This window comes from Podarcis melisellensis (assembly GCF_964234715.1).
Source record: "Podarcis melisellensis genome assembly, chromosome: 13".
Lineage (NCBI taxonomy): Eukaryota > Metazoa > Chordata > Lepidosauria > Squamata > Lacertidae > Podarcis > Podarcis melisellensis.
In genome coordinates this window covers 38,084,041-38,108,122 of record NC_138545.1, presented here as the reverse complement: position 1 = coordinate 38,108,122, position 24,082 = coordinate 38,084,041, and the positions used below count along the sequence as shown (strand labels likewise).

Below are 24,082 nucleotides of genomic sequence, written 5' to 3'. Positions count from 1 at the left end.
TGGAGAAGCAAAGTCACGGATTGTGCTGAATCAGCAAAGCTAAAATAGAAGAACTTAATGATATTTTATGGAAGAATGGAAGCCTTTTTCGGGCTATTTAAAGAAATGTTATAATATGATGAATTCGCGAGCGGGATTTGAACTATGAGCAAGAGAAATAATGAGAGATTATTGTTATTATGGTTATGATATAAATAAGTGAAGATAGGGCGTGTGAGATAGAATAAAAAAAACACGGGAAAGGGGATGGGAAGTCGATAATACAAAATAAAAAAATGTATTGTGTATTGGAATTCTATGTGAAATTTGTGGAAATTTAATAAAACTATATCACTGCCGGTCGTTCTAAATGCCAGCGTTTCTTCGATTGAGATGGAGACGTCTCAATTGGCAGACAAATTACATCATTTTCTCAAGGCCACCCAGTGCTTTTTGTTGTGTTTTCGTCTTTTTGGACTTCGCAGGGCATTGATCTCTGGATACCCAGCCAGCTCCATAGGTTTTTTATTCTGATTTTATTCTGTGAACCGCCCTGAGACATTCGGGTATAAGGAGGTCTATAAATTCAATAATTTCCCAAAAATAAATACACAAATAAACTCCTCAGCGCCCTCTCCTCCAAGCGCAAAGGACACCCTCCGCTTTCGAGGATTCCTTTTTTGCGCACAATTCATTCTGTGGATTCCCGCTTTGTTTCCCGAACGCTACACGTCATCGCAACGCCCAGCAGGGGTTAAATCGAAGCCCCGCCCCCGACAACTGTACAGCCCCCACCCCCACCCCCGCCGCTATCGACGAAAGCGGGACCGAAACTGAACTTAAGGTGGCCAAGGCGCATGTGCAAATCTTTCCTGCTGCAGAAGTGGCTAGGAAGTTTGCCAGAGGAGCATCAAACTTTTCTCCGGCTTTTGCCGGGCTTCTGTTTCAGGTGCGGACCGAGCGAGCCTCCGGGATAAAGACGCGACCGTGGGATTCTAAGGTAGCGGGGGTGTCTCCCATACGCAGCCCCCAAATTCCGGGGAGATGTGATGGGGAAAAGTGATGGGGGAATTGGGATAGGCAGAGAGGGTGGGAGTAATTCAGGCTTACTCCCGAGTAGACATGTCTAGGATGTACTACCAGGCTGAAAAAAACCGGGGTGTCTGGTGGTAAGGGGGCAGAGGCGGTGGGCTGGCATAGGTGTGGGGCATAGGAGCCAACTCCTGGGGGCTGCCCCCCATGAAATATTTGAGGGGTCCGGGCCCCTAGAGCTGTGTGTGTGTGCCAAGTCTTGCAACCTGCCCCACCCTCAATATTTTATTCCACTTGGCACCCCTGGTATGTGTGTTTGGGGGCGGGGAATGGCTGGTGCTTCTATGGATCGGACAGGAATGATATTGTTGGTTTATTTTCATTTATTTCATTAAAATTATATGCTGCTTGAGTGGGGGAAAACCCCAAGACACCAGGTGAGGTTAGCAAGGTCAGGGATTGCAACCTGGCTTTAAAGAAAGTGTTTAGGTGGAGGAGGAAGAAGAACACCTGTTTTTGCTGGAGTGAGGTACTTTCCCATAGGATGTACCAACAGTGACAACAGCTTGTTTACCATACTTGGCTTACTTAGCTTGAAATGTCGGGGGTTATTTTGTGCTCTGCAGTGGCATGATTTGGGTCTGGATTGCATGGGTTAAATCCGCGAGGGGCTGGCTGGTGAATAGATTGCCTTGTGTTTGAGCAGGCAGCTGAAATGGAAGCCTCTGAAATAAATCATATGATTCCAGTGGGGATAGAAGAACGTGAGCGAAAGGTCCTTGGTGTATATACAGTGATACCTCGGGTTAAGTACTTAATTCGTTCCGGAGGTCCATTCTTAAGCTGAAACTGTTCTTAACCTGAAGCACCACTTTAGCTAATGGGGCCTCCTGCTGCCGCCACACGATTTCTGTTCTCATCCTGAAGCAAAGTTCTTAACCTGAAGCACTATTTCTGGGTTAGCCGAGTCTGTAACCTGAAGCGTATGTAACCCGAGGTACCACTGTACAAAGGATATGTGTTTGGGGGGAGGGGGAGGGGAGGTATGGCAATCAATAATATGAATGAAAAGGAGCAGGATAGAAGGGGCTGTGAGAAAAAGGGAGGGAAGGCTAATGTGTTGTTGTTCTTTTTCTTCCAGGGCTGCTGGTAGGTGTGGCAAGAAACCTGTCTCCTCTCTTTGAACGCCAGCCTATCTTTGCAGCACTATACACTCATGGCAGGGAGCCCGCTGCCGCCAAAAAGGCAGGTGGAAGAAGAGACCCGGAGGGTGCTGGAAGCATTCCTGCAAAGGGCGCTAAGAAATGGAGAGGTGGAGTCCCTAGGTCAAGTGGGCGGGAGTTATTATGATCCTACAAGTTACATGCACAGGTAAAGGAGTCTTCGGAGGAGCAATGTTGTGGAGGAAATGAAATGCGGAAAATTCAGGGGCGAGTCCAGGCAGAGGTTCTGGGTTTACTGGAAGGGGACAAGATCTTCTGTTGTGTCCAAGAATCAAGGCAGCAGAAGTGAATCACAAACGCTTTTTTTTCTAAAAGAAGTCGCAGTCGTATGGATCACACACGCCAAGACTTAGCAATTCCCATAGTTACTTCCCATCTCTGAAAATTTATTATTCCAAAAACGAAACCTTCATCTGGTTGTAAATATTAAGATTATACAGTGGTACCTTGGGTTACATATGCTTCAGGTTACTTACGCTTCAGGTTACAGACTCCGCTAAACGAGAAATAATACCTCAGGTTAAGAACTTCGCTTCAGGATGAGAACAGAAATCGTGCTCCGGCCGCGCGGCAGCAGCAGGAGGCCCCATTAGCTAAAGTGGTGCTTCAGCTTAAGAACAGTTTCAGGTTAAGAACTGACCTCCGGAATGAATTAAGTACTTAACCTGAGGTACGACTGTACCAGCAAGAATGAGTCTTTCTGTAAAAAAAAATGAATGTTATTCCCAGCTGTCTTAAAACAAGGCTTAAAAGAAAACTCCATACTAAACCACCATATCTTCCGGTGTCAGATTCTGAGGTGGGATCTGGGCTGCATTCCTGGGAGAAACAATTATATTGAATTCTCCTGGGCGGGAGAGATCTGGGAAGAAAGTTGTGGCTTTCAATCTGGGAGGTAAGAAAAGTGGGAGCTAGAATAAAACATGATATATCACATTCAAAAGCTCTTTTTTTGGGTCACCTTTGAGGTAAGGCAGGTGGTGTCTTGAGGTCAAGGCTGGCCCGGGACTGTTTGTTCTTTAGCAAAATGCCCTGGCCTAACCCTGGCTTCAAGACACCACTTGCCTCAGGCACTTAATAAACATTGTGTGTTTCCTCCCTATACCATAGGTATGAAAAGATTTCAAAACTTTAAAAAGAACAAGTCTACGGCAAATGGACTATACAATAATGACCAAACTATTTTATGTGGCTTCGCAACACTGAAATTCAGACACTGTATATAATAGCGCATCAGTGTAGTCTGCCCCAAACCATAATATCTTGATTATGAAGACTGTTTACAGTGGAGATGTTTCATGTTCCGATTTACAAAATCTTCTGCGGCATTTGGCTTCTTTTTGTGTGTGGGCTAAGAGAGCAAATTAATATCCTAATATTATGCTGATGCAGACTTCCATAGTTTTAGGCTGTTCTGCAGTACAGTGAGACTCAGCTTTCACATTTGTACGAAAGATCCCATGCTGTGTACCTTTATGACTAGAGCGGAAATTTTTTTTCTGTCTGAGGAAAATGGCAAGATGGCGGTGGACCCGTCCAATCCAAATGCAGATAGTGAGTGGACTGACAGTTGAAACTTACTTCACTGGTGATGGGACAGCATCCCTCTGCTGTATCTGAGGGGTAGCAGGCTAATTTAGGGGCTCATGTGACACACACACTTCTCTCTTTCAACATTTAGCTGCTACTCTCTGCTCCTCAGAATGTGCCGCCGGAGGTGACTGCCTCACTCTGTCTAATGGTAGGGCAGCCTTACTTGAAGTAGGACCTTTTCAGTGTTGGCACCCTATCCTTGAAATCCCTCTGCTTGAAGAGTCCTCTGTGGTGCCAACTTGGTTCTCTTTTCAATACCAAAGGAACACATTTTTATTTGCTAGATAAAACTTCTAGATGCTGTCAATATGTTTTTTATCTTACTGCTATTTATTTTTTGTGGGGGGCGGGGAAATAATATAACTGCTGCTGCTGCCGTTCTTATTGCTTTGCTGTTTCAATGTGTAGACTTAACTGCTTTAGTTTAATTGTTAGCTATCCTGGAAAACACATGTTGGCGAGGAAATAAATATATGGAAAAAAGAAAGTACTCATTGGTGGTGGGTCAAAGGTCCAAAGCTAGAGTCCTGGATCCACTTACCTTAGAGTAAATCCCATTGAACAAAGTGGGATTTACTTCTGAGTAGATGTGCTTAAGATGCCACAAAGATGTGCTTAAGATACCACATTTTCTTTCTCTGTATAATTTTTTTATTTGATTTTTAAAAGTATAAACATGCAATAAAAAACAGTTCCGAATCCAAATTTCGAGGTTACTCTGAATCTCCTGACTTCCCCCCATCCCTTCCATGGGTCCCAACAGTATTGTTTACAACTGCATATCAATACTTATCCAAATTTTTAATCCTTCTAAATTATCCATACTTTCTATTACTTTACAAGTGTGGTTAAAATCCAGCTAATGTTTTAACCTGCTTACAGTGGTCTTGTAGATAAATTATAAACTTTTCCCATTTCTTATTAAAGTTTTTGTCTTCTTGATTTCTGATTCCCCAGTTAATTTTGCCATTTTGGCATAGTCCATTAACTTGGTTTGCCGTTCTTCTCTAGTTGGGATAGTTTCTTCCTTCCATCTCTGGGCTAGCAGCATCCGTGTGGCTGTTGTCACATACATAAACAATCTTTTCTACTCCTTTGGTATCTAGGTACCTATAATTCCTAGTAAAAAGGCTTCTGGTTTTTTAACAAAAGTTATTTTAAACGTTTTTTTTCATTTCATCGTATATCATCTCCCAGAAATTTTTCATTACTTTACATTTCCACCACATAGGATAAAAGGTACCTTCTTTTTCTTTACATTTTCAGCACATATTTGAACTTGTTCTGTACATTTTTGCTAACTTGACAGGTGTCAGATGCCACCTATACATCATTTTCATCTAATTCCCTTTCAGTGAACAACATGCCGTGAATTTCAATTGTTTTCCACAGCCTCTCCCAATCTGCCACTTGTATATTATGTCTCAAGTCTTGCCCGTTGTTTCATTACAGATTAAACCTGTTCATTTTTTGTACACCACTCTGAGAGCCAATTATACATTTTAAAATACCACGTTTTCTTTTCTTTTCTTTAAAAAATTTTTATTAGGAATTTAAACAGAACATATTATCTTACAACATATCATCCTTAATTCCCCCCTATAATACAATTCACTCTCCCCCCCCCCCGACTTCCTTCAGTTCCCATCTCTGGTTTCTCTGTAAATGCTATTCTCTGTATAAATCCTTAATTTATCTAACTGATTATTATCAATAAAAAGTTTGTGAGTGTTTATTCAAAACCTGCCAAGGAGTCCAGTTCACTTTGTTGCTTCTTTAAATACTTTGCAAAAGGTTCCCCTTCATCTTTAAAGCCACAGTTATCCTTGCCCCGTAGTTTATGTGTCAATTTTGCCGATTCTGCATAGTCCATCAGTTTCTTTTGCCATAATTCTTTAGTCGGTGTTTCTTCGTTCTTCCATCCTTTTGCTATTAAGACTCTCGCCATAATACCACGTTTTCTATCGCTGTTCACTCCCCACAGCTCCCCAACAGAACACTTCCAGGATTGTCCCGCCTGGAGCTCTGCCCATGAGGAAAATAACTGCGCCGACGAAAAAAAGCATAGCTTCCGCACCAGCATCAAGCGTCTCCTGCAGCGGCGGCCTAGTCCGCGAACCCCGCCGGACAACGTGCTGCCTTCTACGGGCTCCTTAAAGAGGTCCAAGGCAGGAGGGGAGGTTGGGGAAGGTGGGCGCCAGAAGCGCTCCTTCTCCCTCAAGAACATCCTGCGGAAAAAGGGATCTTCCTCGGGGGAGACGATAAGCCCCGGGGGGACTCTCCAGCGCCCGGACTCCCTGCCTGTTGTCAACTGCTACTGTCGGAAACACCCGTCGGAGCAACGGGTGCCCCAAGGGAGTGGTAAGGACATGGCACCTCTCTGGCCTTCATTTCTTATCTAGATTCCTTCTTGCTTCAGAGACAGAGGTCCTGGCTCCATGCCTCACCCAGTTATAAACATTTTTAAAGGGGTGGTACCACTGTAATTTTATTATTTGTACCCCACCCTTCTTGAAGGAAGGGTAAAGTGGTGTTTCCGCTTGCCAAAGTCCACGTTGAGCACGATTTGATTCTGGGATGTCGAGCCTTCAAGTCCAGAGGTAGTCAGAACGAAGTTGCTTTCTCTTGCTATTTGAAGCTGTGCTAGTTTGTTTGTTTTTCTGGAAAAAAACAGACAAAAGCTCCCTCTTTATTGCCTATTTGTGGGTAGCGCCACCAAACCTAGTGGAACTTGCTTCAAATGAGTCTTTAATGAGCGGAATCGCTGTACCGCTGGGCTCCGAATTTCCAAAGCTGATCCAGTAAGATACCATGATATCAATGATATCAAAAGTTGCAGAGAGATCAAGGGAAATCAACAGGTTTGCAGTCCTCCTCTCCCTCTCCCAATAAATATCCCTGGTCAGGGCAACCCAGGCTGATTTGGTCTCAGAACCAGGCCTGAAACCAGACTGGAATGGGTTCAGATAATCAATTTTATCCAGGAGCATTTAAAGCTGAATGGCCAACCCCCATTTTGAGCAGTTTCCCTAAAAAGTGGGTAGGTAGCAGTTGTCATAATAATCATAATTTTATTATTTGTACCCTCCCCAGTCACTCTGGGCGGTTTCTAGCATACGCAGAAACATAATTAAGCATTAAAAACTTCCCTATGCAGGGCTGCCTTCAGATGTCTTCTAAAGGCTGTATAGTTACTTATCTCCTTGACATCTGGTGGGAGGGGATTCCACAGGGCGGGCGCCACTACCGAGAAGGCCCTGTGCCTGGTTCCCTGTAGCTTTGCTTCTCGCAATGAGGGAACCACCAGAAGACCCTCGGCGCTGGACCTCAGTGTCCGCATTGAACAATGGGGGTCATACACTTCCAGATCCAGTGTGGGGGTTTTTGTCAAATGCCCACGGGGGGGGGGGGGACACCATGTCTTCACTAATAGTAGCTACTTGGTTCTGTGGGTGAGAACTGACTCGCCTTTCTTTTTCTGCCTGTTGAAGACTCCTGTGCAACTCAGAAGCTTGCCTATCTTTTCACCAACAGAAGTTACCGTATTTTTTGCTCTATAGTGCGCACCGGACCATAGGGCGCACCTAGTTTTTTGGGGGGCAAATAAAGAAAAAAAATCCCCCCCCCAGCCCCAAAGAGCAAAGAAGCCAAGACAGCCAGCGGGATCCATCCCGCTCGCTGTATTGGTTTCCTTTATAGCTGGGGGAAGACCGAGCTGGTCTTGCGTTCAACCTCGCCTTCGCTCCCGGAGTTTGCTGCTATCTGCAAGCCTTCTGAGCCTGGCGGAAACTCCCGCCGGGCTCCGCAGGCTTGCGGATAGCTTCCTGAAGCCTGGAGAGCGAGAGGGGTCTGTGCTCAGCGAAACCCTGCATTCGCTTCACATTTCCCCTTCATTTTTGGAGGGGGGAAAGTGCGTCCTATAGAGCGAAAAATACGGTAGCCTTGTTGCTTTTGCTTTTGCTAGCATGTCACATATCTTATCCTTTGTCGCCTTGCTAACCGGTGGCTCTCTCTGCAGTGCAGAATGTGGCTTTCCTCTGCCCCTTAACAGCTTTCTGTTCTTTTGCTGCAGGTGGTGAGGCTGAGAATGCTGAGTTGTATACCTTGGTGGCCCAGAAACTGGACCACTTGGTCAAGCAGCAACAGCTGACCAGCCCTTTGGTGGCCAAAAGCTTGCCTTTTCCCACAGATGAAATCACCATACTCCCCACGGGCGGCACGTTACCCAGCACTCCAGGTATGGGATTGAGTTCCTTGTGGTTGTAGCCCTCGCCGCTGGGTAATAGAGGTTGCATCTTAATTCCTTCTTCTTTCCTGGCCAAATATGTCATAAGAATTAGCACCCACAAGCTAGATTGTGCTGTGCTCCCTGTGTTGGGACAGTGCTGCAACACAGGGGGAGGGGCAGGGCAGGAAGTAACAAGGGGAATCCATCAGGGTGGATTTGATTTAAGTCAAATTGATTTAAATCACAATTTAACTCATTAATCAGTAAGACTTGAATGAAATCATTTTTTTTACAGAAAGACTCTTTCTTGCTGGTATAAATCTTAATATTTACAACCAGATGAAGGTTTCGTTTTTGGAATAATAAATTTTCAGAGTAGTTTTTACAGTTATATCAAAAATTGCTGATTTGGTTATACTATTAGAAATACAAAGACAGGTAATTATGAAATTGTTGTTTATATTTGGACAACTTTTCTGCTGCACTCTATTGGAAGGAGAAAAATAATCATTTCCTTAATAACAATTTAAACAATTTATTTAACTAAAACAATAACGTTATAGTATATGTATCCATGTTTGTTAACTGATGTGGTTAAACGATTTAAAAACAAAACAAAACAAAAAACCCTTAGATTGAGTTTTAGCATACATGAAAAACTTAAAACAAATCCTTATTTCCTGATGAATAGCCTTTGGACTATAATGTAACTTAAATAGAAAACTATCTTTAGAAAGATTTTTCCTCCAAAAGCATTTACTCCAATTTTTTTTTTAAATGCAATTTAAGTTATTGTTAATTATTTTTTATTTTTAAAAATAGATTTTTATCAATCATGGAATCCATAGTTAGGTCCCACCACTTCAGAGAGAGGCTCCAATGAATAATGACTCTTCAAATACATTATTCAGACCCAAAGCCATCTTCAGATCCCTCTTTCCTCAGAACGATTTGTTTTGTCACTCCCGCGTTGCTTCTCTGAATTGGACTGTTTTTTTCTGCTCACAGTTATTTCGGAGGAGCTGCCAGGAGACATGGAGGAAAAACAGAAAGAGCAAATCCTCCAGAAACTGGTTGCCCTTCTGGAAGAGAAGGCTGGAATCATCAATAAGGAGGTATAAGCCAGTCCTGTGACAAAACTGTTGCAATGTGGACTGTTCCTGTCTGCCAGCCCAGCCCTTTTTCAGGATATGCCGTTCTGTTCTGCTCCTTTGCCTTGCACCCCAGTTTTCTCCAGGTACTGGAGGTACTGCTGTGGTGGGAAGGCAAATGCCATTTCCGTGCGCTCTGGCTTCCGTCACAGTGTCCTGTTGCAGCAGAAGCGGTTTAGTCATGGTGGCCACATGGCCCGGAAGGCTGTCTGTGGACAAACACTGGCTCCTTTGCAAGGCCTGAAATGAGATGAGTGTCACACCCCCTAGTTGCCTTTGACTAGACTTCACCGTCCAGGGGTCCTTTACCTTACCTAAGGTGAAGACATTGAAGCTGCAATCTCCTAGGCACACTTACCTGGGAATAAGCCCCACTGAACATCGTTGCCACAGGCTTCTGGGTAGCCACAGTTCAAATTGCTCTGCACATGACTTTTGCATTGCTGTCTTTATACGCCCCAGTCCACTTTTGCAAAGCTTCTCTTGCTCACATTGTTGAGCTAAACTTTTATTTACCAGTTTGCAAAGGAGCTGTGTTGTTGCAAAGGGCAGTTTTGTCAATGCACCTTCTTAAAATGTGCCACCCACAACTGATAGCCAGCAGGATTGTTCCTTCTGTCATATGCACAGCTGCCTTGACGGCATTGATTCCTAAGAAAACAGGGCAGGCCATGGGTATAGCCAAAGGTGGGTGGGCAGCTGCTCCCCCCAAATCAATACAAAGCAATGCAGATCAATATAAATCTGAGGTTCTGTCCCTCCTAACAAAAGCCTGCGCACCCCGAACAAAAATCCTGGCTACACCCATGGGGCAGGCTAGTTCTTCTTTTTCCACTCAAGGCATTTACAGAAACTGTTTGGGTCTGGAAATAGCTCATATGTCCCTGCTTGTACCTCTGTAAGGAAAACCACCTCTCACTTTATTTGGCTTTTCAGTGGATGAGCATCGCGCAGGTAGCACATGAAATTTTGAAAAGTAGCAGAAATGCAAATCAGCCCTAAGGCGGGCCTGCGCACCTTATCTAAGCACCTTATTGGTGCTCAATGAATGCTTAGGAGCATCTTTCTGATTGGAATTTGCAGCTGTCCTTCAGGCGAGTCACCCGGGCAACTCTTAATGGTTCTTCCCCCTTTCTGTGATTGGCAGATTGAGGCCGACCCATTGCTACGCAACACCTTATCCCGCTTGTCCTACCGCAGCTTCTCTCGCCTGGCCGAGGCCTTCACCTCACGCGCCCCCCCTGGTCTCCCCAGCCCCCAGCTGGCTAAACTGGCGCTCACCATGGAGCTCACGCGAAAAGTGGCTGGTATCAACAGCCATGCAGTGCACACCCTCATGGGCTACAGTCTCCAGTATATGGACATGTTCGTGCCCTGGCTACAGCAGCAGGGTGGTTGGGTAAGTGTCATGGCATGTGTGGCTATGGATTCTACTTGGGCTGGCCTGGAGCCCCAGTTGATAGTGCATTAAAAAGTAGTAAACATTTAAAAAAAACAAAAGAAAAAGAAGATGGGATGCGGGTGGCGCTGTGGGTTAAACCACTGAGCCTAGGACTTGCCGATCAGAAAGTCGGCGGTTCGAATCCCCGTGACGGGGTGAGCTCCCGTTGCTCGGTCCCAGCTCCTGACAACCTAGCAGTTCGAAAGCACGTCAAAGTACAAGTAGATAAATAGGTACTGTTCCGTCAGGAAGGTAAATGGCGTTTCCATGTGCTGCTCTGGTTCGCCAGAAGTGGCTTAGTCATGCTGGCCACATGACCCAGAAGCTGTCTGCAGACAAATGCCGGCTCCCTCGGCCACTAAAGTGACATGAGCGCCGCAACCCCAGAGTCGGCCGCGACTGGACCTAATGGACAGGGGTCCCTTTACCTTTATCACTACCCGAAGGAGTCTCAAAGCAGCTAACATTCTCCTTTCCCTTCCTCCCCCACAACAAACACTCTGTGAGGTGAGTGGGGCTGAGAGACTTCAAGAAGTGTGACTAGCCCAGGGTCACCCAGCAGCTGCATGGGAAGGATCGGAGGCTCGAACCAGGTTCCCCAGATTACGAGTCTACAGCTCTTAACCACTACACCATGCTGGTAGTCCAAATGCTGTCCACAAGGCAACTTGAATCAAGACTGACATGGGGTTCTGGAAAAATGCTTGGCTGTGATCTCACCATAGGTGGCAAGATGTAGCTTTCTCTCACAAAAAGACACACTTTGTAGCTTAGCCGTTTCCCTCTTTATCCTTTGGTTCCACATCTGTAAAATGGGTCTAAGTGATCTACTGAACAGGAGCGTCACAAGTGTCCAGCATAATAATTATAATTATTATTTATTGAATTTATATACCGCCCTATACCCGGAGGTCTCAGGGCGCTTCAGAGAATAACATCAAAATATAAAACCACAAAACCCATAATCAAAATAAAAACAACCACCCAATAACTCCCCCCCCCAAAGAGCCACGTTTTAAAAGGGTATAGGATGTCAATCTGATCCACCAAAGGCTTGGTTAAAAAGGAATGCTTTTGCCTGGTGCCTAAAGGTGTATCATGAAGGCGCCAGGCAAACTTCCCTGGGGAGAGCATTCCACAGAGGGGGAGCCACTGCAGAAAAGGCTGGTTCTCATGTTGCCACCCTCCGGATCACTGGAGGAGGAGACACATGAAGGAGGGCCTCAGAAGATGATCCCAGGGTTCGAGAGCCTGCAAAGCACAATGCCCTGAGTGCGAGTTAAACCCCACTTACCTGGAAATAAGCCCCACTGAACTGAACAGGAATTACTTCTAAGTATTTTTTTTTTTTATAAATATTTATTGGAATTTTTAATAAAAGAAATACAGAAATAATAAACAACATTGCTTTGTTTTTACAAGATTTCATAACATCTTTAGACTTCCTCACGTCTCCCGCTCCCACTTACATCATTAATGAATTTTTATCAAGCAAATTATCATCTTATTTGCAATTTTATAACCACTTATTTGAATACAATATAATAGTTCTCCTACAAATTTTGTTTCTCTTAATCTCTCTTATCATCAAATTCTAATCCAATTTAGTGATGGCCAATTATTTATAACCAAGCATCCTTCTTAATATTCCACTAAATCACAATATTTCTGTAGATAAATCTTGAATTTCTTCCAATCTTCTTCGATCCTTTCTTCTCCCAGGTCTCGAATTCTGCCAGTCATCTCCGCCAATTGCATATAGTCCATCAGTTGCATCTGCCATTCTTCCAGTGTGGGTAGATCTTGAGTTTTCCAGTTCTTAGCGAGAAGTATCCTTGCTGCTGTTGTTGCATACATGAAGAATGTTCTATCCTTCTTTAACACCTTCTGGCCGACAATACCCAGAAGAAAGGCCTCTGGTTTCTTAGTGAAGGTATACTTAAATACCTTTTTCAACTCATTATATATCATTTCCCAGAAGACCTTCACTTTAGGGCAAGTCCACCAGAGGTGAAAGAATGTTCCTTCATTTTCTTTACATTTCCAACATTTATTATCAGACAAATGGTATATTTTGGCAAGTTTAACTGGGGTCATGTACCATCTGTATATCATTTTCATTACATTTTCCTTCAAAGCATTACATGCAGTAAAGTTCAGCCCAGTGGTCCACAACCTTTCCCAGTCTTCAAACATAATGTTATGCCCAATGTCCTGTGCCCATTTTATCATAGCCGACTTAACCATTTCGTCTTGTGTATTCCATTTCAACAGCAAGTTATACATTCTTGAAAGTACCTTAGTCTTAGGTTCTAACAATTCTGTTTCCAACTTCAATTTCTCCACCTGGAACCCTAACTTTTTGTCACTTTTAAAAATTTCTTTAATCTGAGCGTAGTGTAACCAGTCTCGCACTTTATCCTTCATTTTCTCCATACTCTGCAATTTCCAATTATCTCCATCTTTTTCTAGCAGTTCCCAATATTTTGGCCAATAGGCTTCCATATTGGGTCTTTTTCGGGCCTTAGCTTCCAAAGGTGAGAGCCACCTTGGAGTTTTATTTTCCAATAAGTCTTTATATTTTGTCCAGACATTAAACACTGCTTTTCTGACAATATCTTAAACTTAATTCTGGGCTTTTTGCCCTGCCAGACAAATTTGGAAATCTCTCTCTGCCACCTCCGGAAGCACTTGTTGCTATCAAAGGGTTAAAAGAGTAGCAGAAACGCTCTAATCACTGAGCAGCTGGAGGTCATTAGGCTTCCAGGAACATGAGTCTGTATAAATAGTCCCCCTGTTTGTTTGTCCTTCCCTTCTCCCTTTGGGTGTGTGTTTTGCTGAGATGTGTGGTTCGTCGCCAGGGTTGTTTTTTGGTGTTTTGTAAATAAACCTTATTTTTGATTTACAAACCGCATGCTCCAGGACTCTTTTTGGGAAGATGCTGCCTCTCCTGCCCTTCTTAGCTGCTGCGCGAAATCCTCTGCCGTGGTGAGACTTTTAAAGAAGGAAGTGCACTGGGCATTTACATTAAACTAATTAAAGTTTAATGGGACAGGTTATGGATGTTTGTACGTCAAGAAGGAGATAAGGAGAGCAGTTCAGAGTGATTTATGCAAGGACTGGAGTGAAGACAGAAGCGGTTGCCGACAACGAAAGCCTCCAAAGCAGCTTGAGTCCTGCAACGTGCCTAGAAAAGTTTTAAAGAGGCACTGCGCAGTTTGTACTCGCTGGAAGACGTCTGTTTCCTCAAGGAGCCACCTCAGCAGCTGGGAGACGGTCTACAGGTGTGTGAGTATCGTTCCTAAGCCGCAGGGAGGATGGCAGAGTCCCAGGAAAGTTTTACTGTCCCGTTTACGCGACTCAATGGGAAAAATTGGCAAGATTGGAAGGCTAGAGTAAGGGTTTGGTTGCAAGCAAAAGAGTTGTGGAGCTGTACTGAAGCACCGCCTTTACAGGCAGCTGCAGACGCGTCTGCAGAAGCCAAAGCAGCAGCAGCAGCTTCACAGAAACGCGACAGGAAAGCCCAAGGTCTACTAGTTTTGGCAGTGGGACCAGAGCAAATGCCTTATGTTTCTGAGTTAAAGAACACGCATGAGGTCTGGACGGTTCTGCAGCGGTTAAATTCCAGAAACACTGCGGGGGCCAAGATCCATGCTACAAGATGTTTGTTTGATTTACGTCTCCAACCGGGAGCGTGTGTGAAAGAACATATTGCCAAAATGGTGTCTGCCTTTAATCAACTAAGACAGCTGGGCATTCCTTTCTCTATGGAGCAGCAGTCATACATATTGTTGTCTTCTCTTGATAAAAGCTATGAGACTCTAGCTCTAACTTTGGAAGCTATGCCTTCAACTGAATTAACCCTTGAATACATTTCTTCTCGGCTTGCGGATGAACAGGATAAAAGGCAAAGAGAAAGAGGTTTGTCTTTAAAGGGGAGTTATGCTGTGCCTAAGAGTGTTGATGCTGAGTTTGAGCACACAGTAAATGCTTTTGCAGCTAGACACTGTTTTCGCTGTGGTTCCCCTTCCCATCTAATCAGGAATTGCACACGTGAACCTGGTCAAGACAGCAACAAGGCCGTTACCCCTAGCTACCAGACAAGGAGTTCCAGGGGACGTCGAAGAAGAGGAGGAGGTCGTGGCTACTCCCACAGCACACAGCACATGGCTTCAGCAATGGCGTTGATGCAAGGGCGTGGCCAAGGCAGCAATCTACGCTGGTTGATCGACAGTGGTGCATCTCACCACCTGGTGGCGCCATCTAGTGTACGTTTGCAGAATTGCAGACATTTGCTAACCCCTAAAGTTGTGACAATGGCAGATTCAACTAAACGTTCCTTAGAGACTGTAGGCACAGTGTTCTTAAATTGTTTGCAAACAGAAATTGATGCCTACGTGCTAAAGGGACTGAAGGGGTGTATTTTGTCTGTGTCAGAACTTGATAGAAATGGGTTTAAAACTGTGTTTGAAAATGGGGTTTGCACTATTTCAAAGAATAACGTATCTCTTTTGCAGGTGGAATGCAGAAATGGGTTATATTATTTTGAGACAAGTCCAGATGAAGTTGAACAGGTTCATGCTGGTTGTGTGAACACGCCTACCCATAATTCTTGTGTTCATTTATGGCACCGCCGTTTAGGGCATATTAATTTTCAGTATGTTAAAAGGCAACCTGAATTATCAGAAGGGTGCAAATTGAACAAATGTACTAAGTATTTGGATTGTACTGCATGCAAAAGTGCGAAGGTTCATAGATGCAGCTATCCCAGTTCAGATAGGAAATCTGACAAAGTATTCCAACTTGTGCATATGGACCTATGTGGCCCAATGCCTGTTGCTAGCATGGGAGGTTCGAAGTATGCACTGTGTCTCTCGGATGACAAAACAAAGGTTACATGGTTTTTTCCTCTCAAAACAAAAGCAGATACTGCAGAAACAGTTAAAAATTGGGTTCATGCGGTAGAACTTGAATTCGGTACTAGAGTACTTGCTTTTCAGACAGACAGAGGGTCAGAATTTACCGGGTCTGTGTTGCAGAATTTCTTTAAGAAAAAGGGAATTAAGCATCGTCTGTCTACACCTTATTCCCCCCAAGAAGGAGGCGTGGCCAAACGTAAAAATAGGGTTCTGCAAGAGTTGGCAAACTCTATGTTGTTTGATGCTAAACTTCCTCAGAGTTACTGGGCGGAAGCCTGGCAGGCGGCTACTCATATTCTGAACCGAGTATATAATTCGGTAATTGATACTACGCCTTATTTTGCTTTATATGGGAAGAAGCCCAAAGTTAATTACTTTCGGGTGTTTGGATCTCAAGCCTATGTACTTATCCCAAAAGCGTTAAGGAAAAAGGGAAGTCCAAGGGCTAGGAAACTCATCTTTTGCGGGTATGAACCACATGCCAAATCTTGGAGGTTTGTGGACCCAGATGGGGATACTACAAGAGTGGTCCTCAGTAGGAGCGCTGATTTTTGTGAGCAGTCCGGATGGACTCACTTACACGCTAACCCTGACATTTTGAGAGATGATTTAGGCATTCATGCTGAGAAAGAAAGTCCAGAGAGTGATGAGCCAGAAGGGGATGGTGCACATGGTTCAGATGCAGATTCTGATCAGGCACGAGGTTCTTCTCCTAAGGTAGAAAAGCCAGAATCTAGGAGTGCTCCAACTTCGCCAGTCAGTAGGCCTAGCAGACAGCAAAAGCAAAGCGGGTCACCTGCAACACCAAGCCCAAGGGAGGTATCTAAACGGAGGTCTTTATCCCTAGAGGCACGTCCAGATATAAAGTCTGAGACAGATTCTGACAGCCAACGGTCAGAGGGGGCACAAGAGGAGCAATTGCGCAGGTCAAGTCGTGCAACGAAGGGCAAGCCGCCAGAGCGGTTTAAGGTGACAAGTGTATACGTAAATATGGCACAGTGTGAGCCAGAAAGCTATATGGAAGTACAACAGCTTCCAAGCTCAGAAGCCGTAAAGTGGCAGGAAGCAATGGAAAAAGAGATGGCTTCAATGAAGTCTCTCGGTGTGTTTACAAGTACAGAGCTTCCGAAAGGGCAACAAGCTGTAGGTTGTCGATGGGTATATCGTTTAAAGCCCACAACTACTGAAGAGTTGCAATATAAAGCCCGGCTAGTTGCAAAAGGATTTTCGCAGCGCAAAGGTGTTCACTATTCTCAAATCTATGCCCCTACTTCAAGATCGGAGTCATTAAGAATGCTTCTAGCCTCTTCAGCTAAGAAGGGAAATAAGCTGTTTCATTTTGATGTCAATGTGGCTTATTTAAATGCAGACTTACAGGAGGAAGTCTATATGACACCACCACCAGGTTTTGAAGGAGACAAGCCAAACCAGGTCTGGCGCCTACACAAATCCATTTATGGGTTGAAACAGTCTGCCCGTAATTGGAATTCCTGCTTAAACGATGCTCTAGAGAGCATGGGGTTCAGAAAGAGCGCAGCAGATGCGTGTCTTTATCTAAAAGGCTCGGGATGTGAACAAGAAGCAGTTTTGATATTTGTTGACGATTTATTATACAGTGGAAAGGATGACAAACTTGCACAACAATTTGCCACAAAGCTTGGAGAAAGGTTTCAGATAAAATCACTAGGCAATGTATCTGTTTATCTAGGAGTTAAAATTCAGCAAGATGAAAATGGTAACTATTGGCTTAGCCAAGAAGCTAAAATCCAGCAGTTGCTGGAAAGGTTTAAAATGAACAACTGTGCTGGTGTTAAAACCCCAATGGAGTTAAGTTACACAAAGGATGCTCAAACTGAGCAAAAGGCAGAGTTCTGTAATCCCGGGGTTTACCAGTCAGCGATAGGCAGTCTACTCCACATTGCACAGTGGACTCGGCCCGATATAACATATGCTATCAACATGCTGTGTAGACAAGCTGAAAAACCATCAATGCATGCTTGGCAAGGAGTAAAAAGAGTTTTAAGGTATCTCCAAACTACCAAAAGCTTTCGCTTAAAACTATCAGCAGAGGGCAGCACACAACTTGAATGTTGGGCCGACAGCAGTTGGGCAGATGCTGGACCAGATAGAAAATCAGTGTCAGGAATGGCGATAAAATTTGGAAATGCACTAATTGGTTGGAGATCAAGAAAACAATCACTTATAGCTTTAAGTTCAACTGAATCTGAGTTCAATGCGTTATCAGATATATGTAGAGAACTGGAATTTTATAAGCAACTGGTACAAGAATTGTTTGGAGAATGTTCCCTACCTATCAGAGTGTGGGAAGACAATCAACCTTGTATTAAACTAGCTAAATCAGGTCAATTCAAGGCGCACACAAAACACTTGGATATCCGTTATCAAAATGTATGCCAAAGTGTAAAACAAGGTTTAATTGAACTAAAGTATTGTCCAAGCCAAGAAAATCTCGCAGACGGTTTTACAAAAGCTTTGAGTCCGCAATCTCATAAATGTTTCTGTTCAGGTTTAAATTTGTATTAAGGTTGGTACAGCTCAGTGTTACGAGCGAGAGGGGGTGTTGCTATCAAAGGGTTAAAAGAGTAGCAGAAACGCTCTAATCACTGAGCAGCTGGAGGTCATTAGGCTTCCAGGAACATGAGTCTGTATAAATAGTCCCCCTGTTTGTTTGTCCTTCCCTTCTCCCTTTGGGTGTGTGTTTTGCTGAGATGTGTGGTTCGTCGCCAGGGTTGTTTTTTGGTGTTTTGTAAATAAACCTTATTTTTGATTTACAAACCGCATGCTCCAGGACTCTTTTTGGGAAGATGCTGCCTCTCCTGCCCTTCTTAGCTGCTGCGCGAAATCCTCTGCCGTGGTGAGACTTTTAAAGAAGGAAGTGCACTGGGCATTTACATTAAACTAATTAAAGTTTAATGGGACAGCACTCCGTTTTGTCCACAATTTGCAATGTTTGGAACAGAAACAACATTTTTGGCAATACATTCATCTTAATAGCAGCAATTCGGCCCAACAAAGAAAGCTTCAATTTTGCCCAGCTATCCAAGTCTCTCTTAATTTCAGACCAGCATTTTTCATAATTGTCCTTAAATAGACTCAGATTTTTTGCTGTTATGTTTACCCCTAGGTACTTTACCTTTTTCACCAATGATAGTTCTGTTTCTCTCTGAAACCGTTCTGACTCTGTGTCTGTCATGTTTTTCCCCAACACCTTCGTTTTTTGTTTATTTAGTTTAAATCCCGCCACCAGACCAAAATCATGTATCAGTTGTAATACTCTTTTCGTACTAGATTCTGGCTCCTGCAATGTCAAAACTAGGTCATCTGCAAAAGCTTTAAGTTTATATTGTTTCGCTCCGACCTGAATCCCCTGCACCAACCGGTCCCCTCTGATCATGTTCAAGAGCACCTCCAAAACTGAAATAAATAACAGAGGGGAAATCGGGCAGCCTTGTCGTGTTCCTTTTTCAATTTTAAATTCTTCTGTTACCACATTGTTAACTATCAATTTTGCTTTTTGTTCTGAATATATCGCATCAATCCCATTTTCAAAACCCCGCCCCACTCCCATTTCTTTTAAATTTCCCTTCATAAATTTCCAAGAGATGTTGTCGAAGGCCTTCTCCGCGTCTATAAAAATTAGCACTGCTTTGGTGTTTATGTCTGTTTGCAGAAGTTCCAAAATGTCAATAATGTTCCTTGTATTTGCAAACATGTGTCTACCCGGGAGAAAGCCGGCCTGGTCTTTATGAATTACTTCATTTAAAACTCTTTTAAGTCTGCCTGCTAAAACATCAGCAAATATTTTGTAATCCACATTTAGAAGGGAGATGGGGCGATAGTTCTTAAGTTGTGTTTTTTCAGTTTCTGATTTTGGTATCAATGTGATAAAAGCTTCCTTCCACGATTCCGGCGCCTTCTTTCCTTCCAGAATTTCATTGCTGACCTCCATCAGTGGTTGAATCAGATAGTCACTCAATGTCTTATAGTACTTGGAGGTCAAGCCATCTGGCCCTGGAGATTTGCCCAGTTTCATGTTCTGAATGGCATGTTCAATTTCTTGTCGTGTTATTTGGCTGTTCAGGAGTGATCTATTTTCTTGTGTGAGTTTTTTAAGACTATTTTTTTTCAAGAATTGTTCAATCTCAACCTCATTTTGCGGCCCTTGAGTATATAGTTTCTTAAAATATTTCTGGAAGGATTTTCTAATCTCCACGGGGTTCTGGATATTTCTTCCTTCAATTTCCAAATTTGTTACTATGTTCAACTTTTGTCTCTTCTTCAACTGCCAAGCCAGCAGTTTCCCACATTTGTTTGCCGATTCAAACGTTTTTTGTTTCATTGATTTGATCTTCCATTCTATTTCCTGGTTTATCAGTTTAGAATATGGTGCCTGGTGAAGTTTAATTTCTCTCAGAATCAGCTGTGACTTCGGGTTTGTTCTTAACTTCTTCTCTAATTCCTTAATTTTCTCCAAAATCTTGTCTTTCTTTTCATTTTGTTTCCTTTTCTTTATAGCATTCTGTTGTATCAAGAACCCTCTCATCACGGCTTTACTTGCGTCCCAAATTGTTCTTTTTTCCACCGTAGTGTTCAAGTTTATTTCAAAATAGTCCTTCAAAACTTTTTGGGCCTTCTTAATGATCTCCTGATCTCTAAATAAGTTGTCATTCATCTTCCATCTAAAGGAACCAGTTGGTAATAATGTCAAATCCATTTTCAAAGCATTATGGTCGGAGCAGGTCTTTGGGCAGATTTCCACTTTCCTGACCTTAGGTGCCAGACCTCTAGTAATCCATATTTGGTCGATTCTTGTCCAAGTCAGATGGGCTTCAGAGAAGAATGTTCCTTCTTTTCCCAAGGGGTTTCTCGTTCTCCAAATATCAATCCAACCCATATTGTCTGTCATTTCGAAAAAAGTCTTTGGTAGTCTGCCATCTTTAGTAACTTTTTGGCTTTGCGACTTATCCATGTTAGTTGATACAATCCCGTTCATATCTCCCATCATGATGATGTTGTCATAGTCCAGGTATTCCAGCATGCTCTCATGCAACTTCTTATAAAATTCCGATTTCCCTTCATTTGGTGCGTAGATTCCTAATAGCATAATTTTTTCTCCTTGATGTTGTATTTCAATTGCCAAAATTCTGCCATGTTCATCTTTAAATAGCAGTTAAGGTGAAAGGCTCTCTTTTGCATATATCACCACCCCTCTCTTCTTTACTCTGTCTGAAGATATAAATTCCTGACCAAGTCTTTTATTTACCAATACTTTTCTGTGGAGCCTAGTCACATGTGTTTCTTGCAAGCAGATAATGTCCAATTGTTCCTTTTTTAATATATGAAAGATTTTCTTCCTTTTTTCCGAAATGTTGCAGCCATTTATGTTCCAGCTCAGAAGTTGCAGAGACATCCTGGATAAATCTGGTTATTTTTCAGGGGGTGGTATCTTATTCTCTGGATCTTCAGGGTCCAAGGGTGCCGGTGCCTTTGGTGCTCCAGGCCCCGGAAGTGATCCAAGTCCTTTATGAAGGTCTTCTCCGTACTGGTTCAGAAACTTGTCTCTGTCTTCCAATGTTCTAATTTTAATCTTCCTCCCTCTAAAAGTAAAAGATAATCCTTGAGGAAAGTCCCACCTAAAGATGATTGAGTTGCTCCTCAGTAGTCTTGCTAGTTCCAGATACTCAGATCTCAAATCCAAAAGCTGTCTAGGAATGTCCTTGTAAATTTCAATTCTTTTACCCAAAATGTCCAGTGATTTTCCGTAGTGTAGGCCCAGAATCTTGTCCCTCTCCTCCTTTGATCTCAATGTTATCAAGCAGTCTCTGGGCTTGTCTTTTCTTGTCAGTCTTCCAAGTCTGAAAGCTGATGTAATTTTAAAGTCTTTCTCCTCAAGGTTCCAGTGCTTGGAAAATATTTTGGTCAAAAACTCAGCCAGGTTGTCTTCTTCTACTTCGGATACAGATCTTATCCTTAAGTTAGTCTCCCTATTTTTCAATTCAATCATCTACTTCTAAGTAGACATGGTTAGGATTGCAACTGTTTGTCGATCCAGCGGCAAGTAAGATCAGTACAGTACTTTGGATAGCTCCAACAGGCAACCTCTTCCAGCAAAGCCTGAAGCATAACCAAGGCTTTTAATTCCTCTAGATCAGGTGCTCCCGCAATGTTCTTAACTACAGTTCCCATCAGCCCCAGCAAGCATGGCCAGAATTGATGGGAGTTGCAGCTCAGCAGTATCTAGAGAGCCAATGGCTGCCTGTCTCTCCTTGGCTCTGCCCCACAATTGGAGAGCCTTAAATCTGTAGTCATTTGGCCTGGAGCCTATAGCTCTGTTGCCTCTCAGTCAGTTCTTGCCTTCTACATTGCCTGTGCTGGAGGGCAGGTGCTAAGCAACACCATATAAAAGGGTCCAGTTCTGGCTGGCTATAAAAGGATGCTGTCTCTGGGGGTCCCAGAGGTGTGAGGTGCTCCTGGCTGAGAAGTGTGATGGTTAGGTCTGGGCGATATGATGATAGATTGTTGAGCACCGGTTTTAAATCCACATCTTGATAACCAGTTCAAAATATTTGCCCTGATGATAAACTGCTTGAGGCCAGAGGAATGTTGGTCTGTTGCTCTGCCGGCTCAGCTCTCGCCTGCCTCCTCCAGGCGTCAGCAAACCATAGAGCAGACGCAGACTGGGAAAATCCCTCTGGTTACGATGTGGCTTGCTCAACTGAGGCACAGAAAGGCTGAGGCCAGGTGATGTGGGAGGAAGAAGCAGCTGAGATGCATTCCAGACATGGCACTATATTAGCATATCGCGGTATTTAGCTGCTGATATATCACGATGCTGAAAACCAGATATCACACAGCCCTAGTAAAAAGATGCAAAATGCATTATAGTAAAGGTACTATGGAAACAACTGATGATTTTTCTTTCTTTCTCTGTAGGAGAGCATTGTGGCCCAGGAAGAGATATTTGATCTGCAGCTTGACTAGCCATTCTCCAGTACCATGAGCCAGTGCCACTGCTCTTAAAACTGTGATGAAGGAGTGAATATGCTCTTGAGACTTGCCTGGGCAAAGCTGACTAATGGGTGGGTTTGTTTTTTTCAGAGTCTCCCTGGAAAGTCCCATCTTCTCTCTCCAGCAGGGTAAATGCCACTGAAGGAAAGTTATGTCCTTGCAACACTGATCAGAATGTGACTTTTAAGCTAGCCCCGGGATCTAGAAATCCACAATAATAACTCCCAAACTTCTGGACTTGGAATAAATGGCAGAAATTGATTTTATTTTTTTTTGCACTACTTGTTGCTGCTCTGTTCCTGCGGGATCTGGAGTCCTGTTTTTAAAACTTGGCAAAGGAAAATAAGGGTCAGAGAAAAATAAGATAGTTGAAATAAGTAGGCATTGGTAGGGAACAGAGGCTATAATTCAGATGCCGGTCATTGAAGGCAAGGTTGGTGGAGATCCAAGGGTAGGGCCTTATAATTGGTGACTCCTTATCTTTGAAATGGTCTTCTAAAGAAAGCTTACCTGGTTCTGACACTCTTATCTTTTCAGCACCACGTGAAAACATATTTTTTTTAAAGAAGGATATTTAGATACTGTTTTTGTTCTGGTTTTGATATTTAATGTTATTGTTCTGCCGTTTTGTAATTATTTATTGTATTGGGGGGTTGCTTGTTTTTTAAATTTTCTTGATTTGTGAGCTCCTCTGGGGGTTGAAGAGTAGGATATACAAAATAAATAAATCCTATGTGAAACTTGCTCGCAGATCAGTTCGTATGAAAACTCAATGGCATCATCTTCCAAGACTGAGTTGCAAGGTTCTGAGAATAATGTAACCCTCAAACTCAGGGATTTGAGTATGTTTACCAGTAGCTTAACTGAAGTGTTTCAATGACTGAGAAACACTCTATTTTTTAAAATAAAACTTTTCAATGAAAATACATATTTCAGTATCAAGTACTTTGGTTGCTGTCTGCATTTTTGTTTGCTTGGTGTTCCCTTTTGTCCCCTCAACCTTCTGCCATACCCATCTCTTTAAATAATTTGTTGCAGGTAGTATCCTGAATATGAACATCCACTGAGGAGGTCTCTCTCCCCCCCCCCCCCCCGCCCACTACTCCTGCAGCAAAATTCTTCATGCAAGCTCCTGCCTGCGTAACTCTGGCAGTGATCCTATACCCACCAACTCATTAGGACTTCCGAGTAAATATGTAGGATTGAGCTATCCAAAAGGGACCACGTATAGCTTGTCTCTTTATTACAATTTACCTGCCACCTTTCACTCAAGGAGCTCAAAGTGGCCTACATCCTTTCCCCCTCCCAATATTATCATCACATCAACCTTGTGAGGTTTGACTGAGGCAGTTGGTGACTGGCCCAAGGTCACCCAGTGAAGTTCATGTCCAAGAGTGGATTTGAACCCTAGTCTCACATCACTATACAATACTGTTTACGTTGATTAAACCCCATCCCATGCTAAAGCCATTATGTTAATATAGATT

The 24,082-nt window shown here is 43.3% G+C and overlaps 1 protein-coding gene across 3 annotated transcripts; it reads left to right on the top strand.

The window, feature by feature from the left end:
- The first annotated feature begins 765 nt into the window (after window positions 1-765).
- Window positions 766-23,523, top strand: BCL2L12 (BCL2 like 12). Of its 3 annotated transcripts, none has more exons than XM_081884313.1 (7): window positions 799-979; window positions 2,153-2,382; window positions 5,812-6,188; window positions 7,900-8,064; window positions 9,064-9,170; window positions 10,354-10,605; window positions 22,521-23,523. In XM_081884313.1, exons 2-7 carry the CDS (start codon window positions 2,228-2,230, stop codon window positions 22,566-22,568), a joined length of 1,104 nt encoding a protein of 367 aa, XP_081740439.1. In that variant the 5' UTR covers window positions 799-979; window positions 2,153-2,227; the 3' UTR covers window positions 22,569-23,523. The 3 variants fall into 3 exon arrangements, with proteins under 3 accessions (XP_081740441.1, XP_081740439.1, XP_081740440.1); XM_081884314.1 differs by having other exon boundaries at window positions 813-928; XM_081884315.1 differs by lacking the exon at window positions 2,153-2,382 and having other exon boundaries at window positions 766-928.
- Window positions 23,524-24,082: the final 559 nt, after the last annotated feature.

Bases quoted from the DNA above. Each gene is read 5' to 3' on its own strand.
- BCL2L12 (XM_081884313.1), top strand. From the start codon at position 2,228: ATGGCAGGGAGCCCGCTGCCGCCAAAAAGGCAGGTGGAAGAAGAGACC. The intron at 2,383-5,811 runs GTAAAGGAGTCT...CACTCCCCACAG, and splicing joins CCTACAAGTTACATGCACAG to CTCCCCAACAGAACACTTCC. The intron at 8,065-9,063 runs GTATGGGATTGA...TTCTGCTCACAG, and splicing joins CACGTTACCCAGCACTCCAG to TTATTTCGGAGGAGCTGCCA.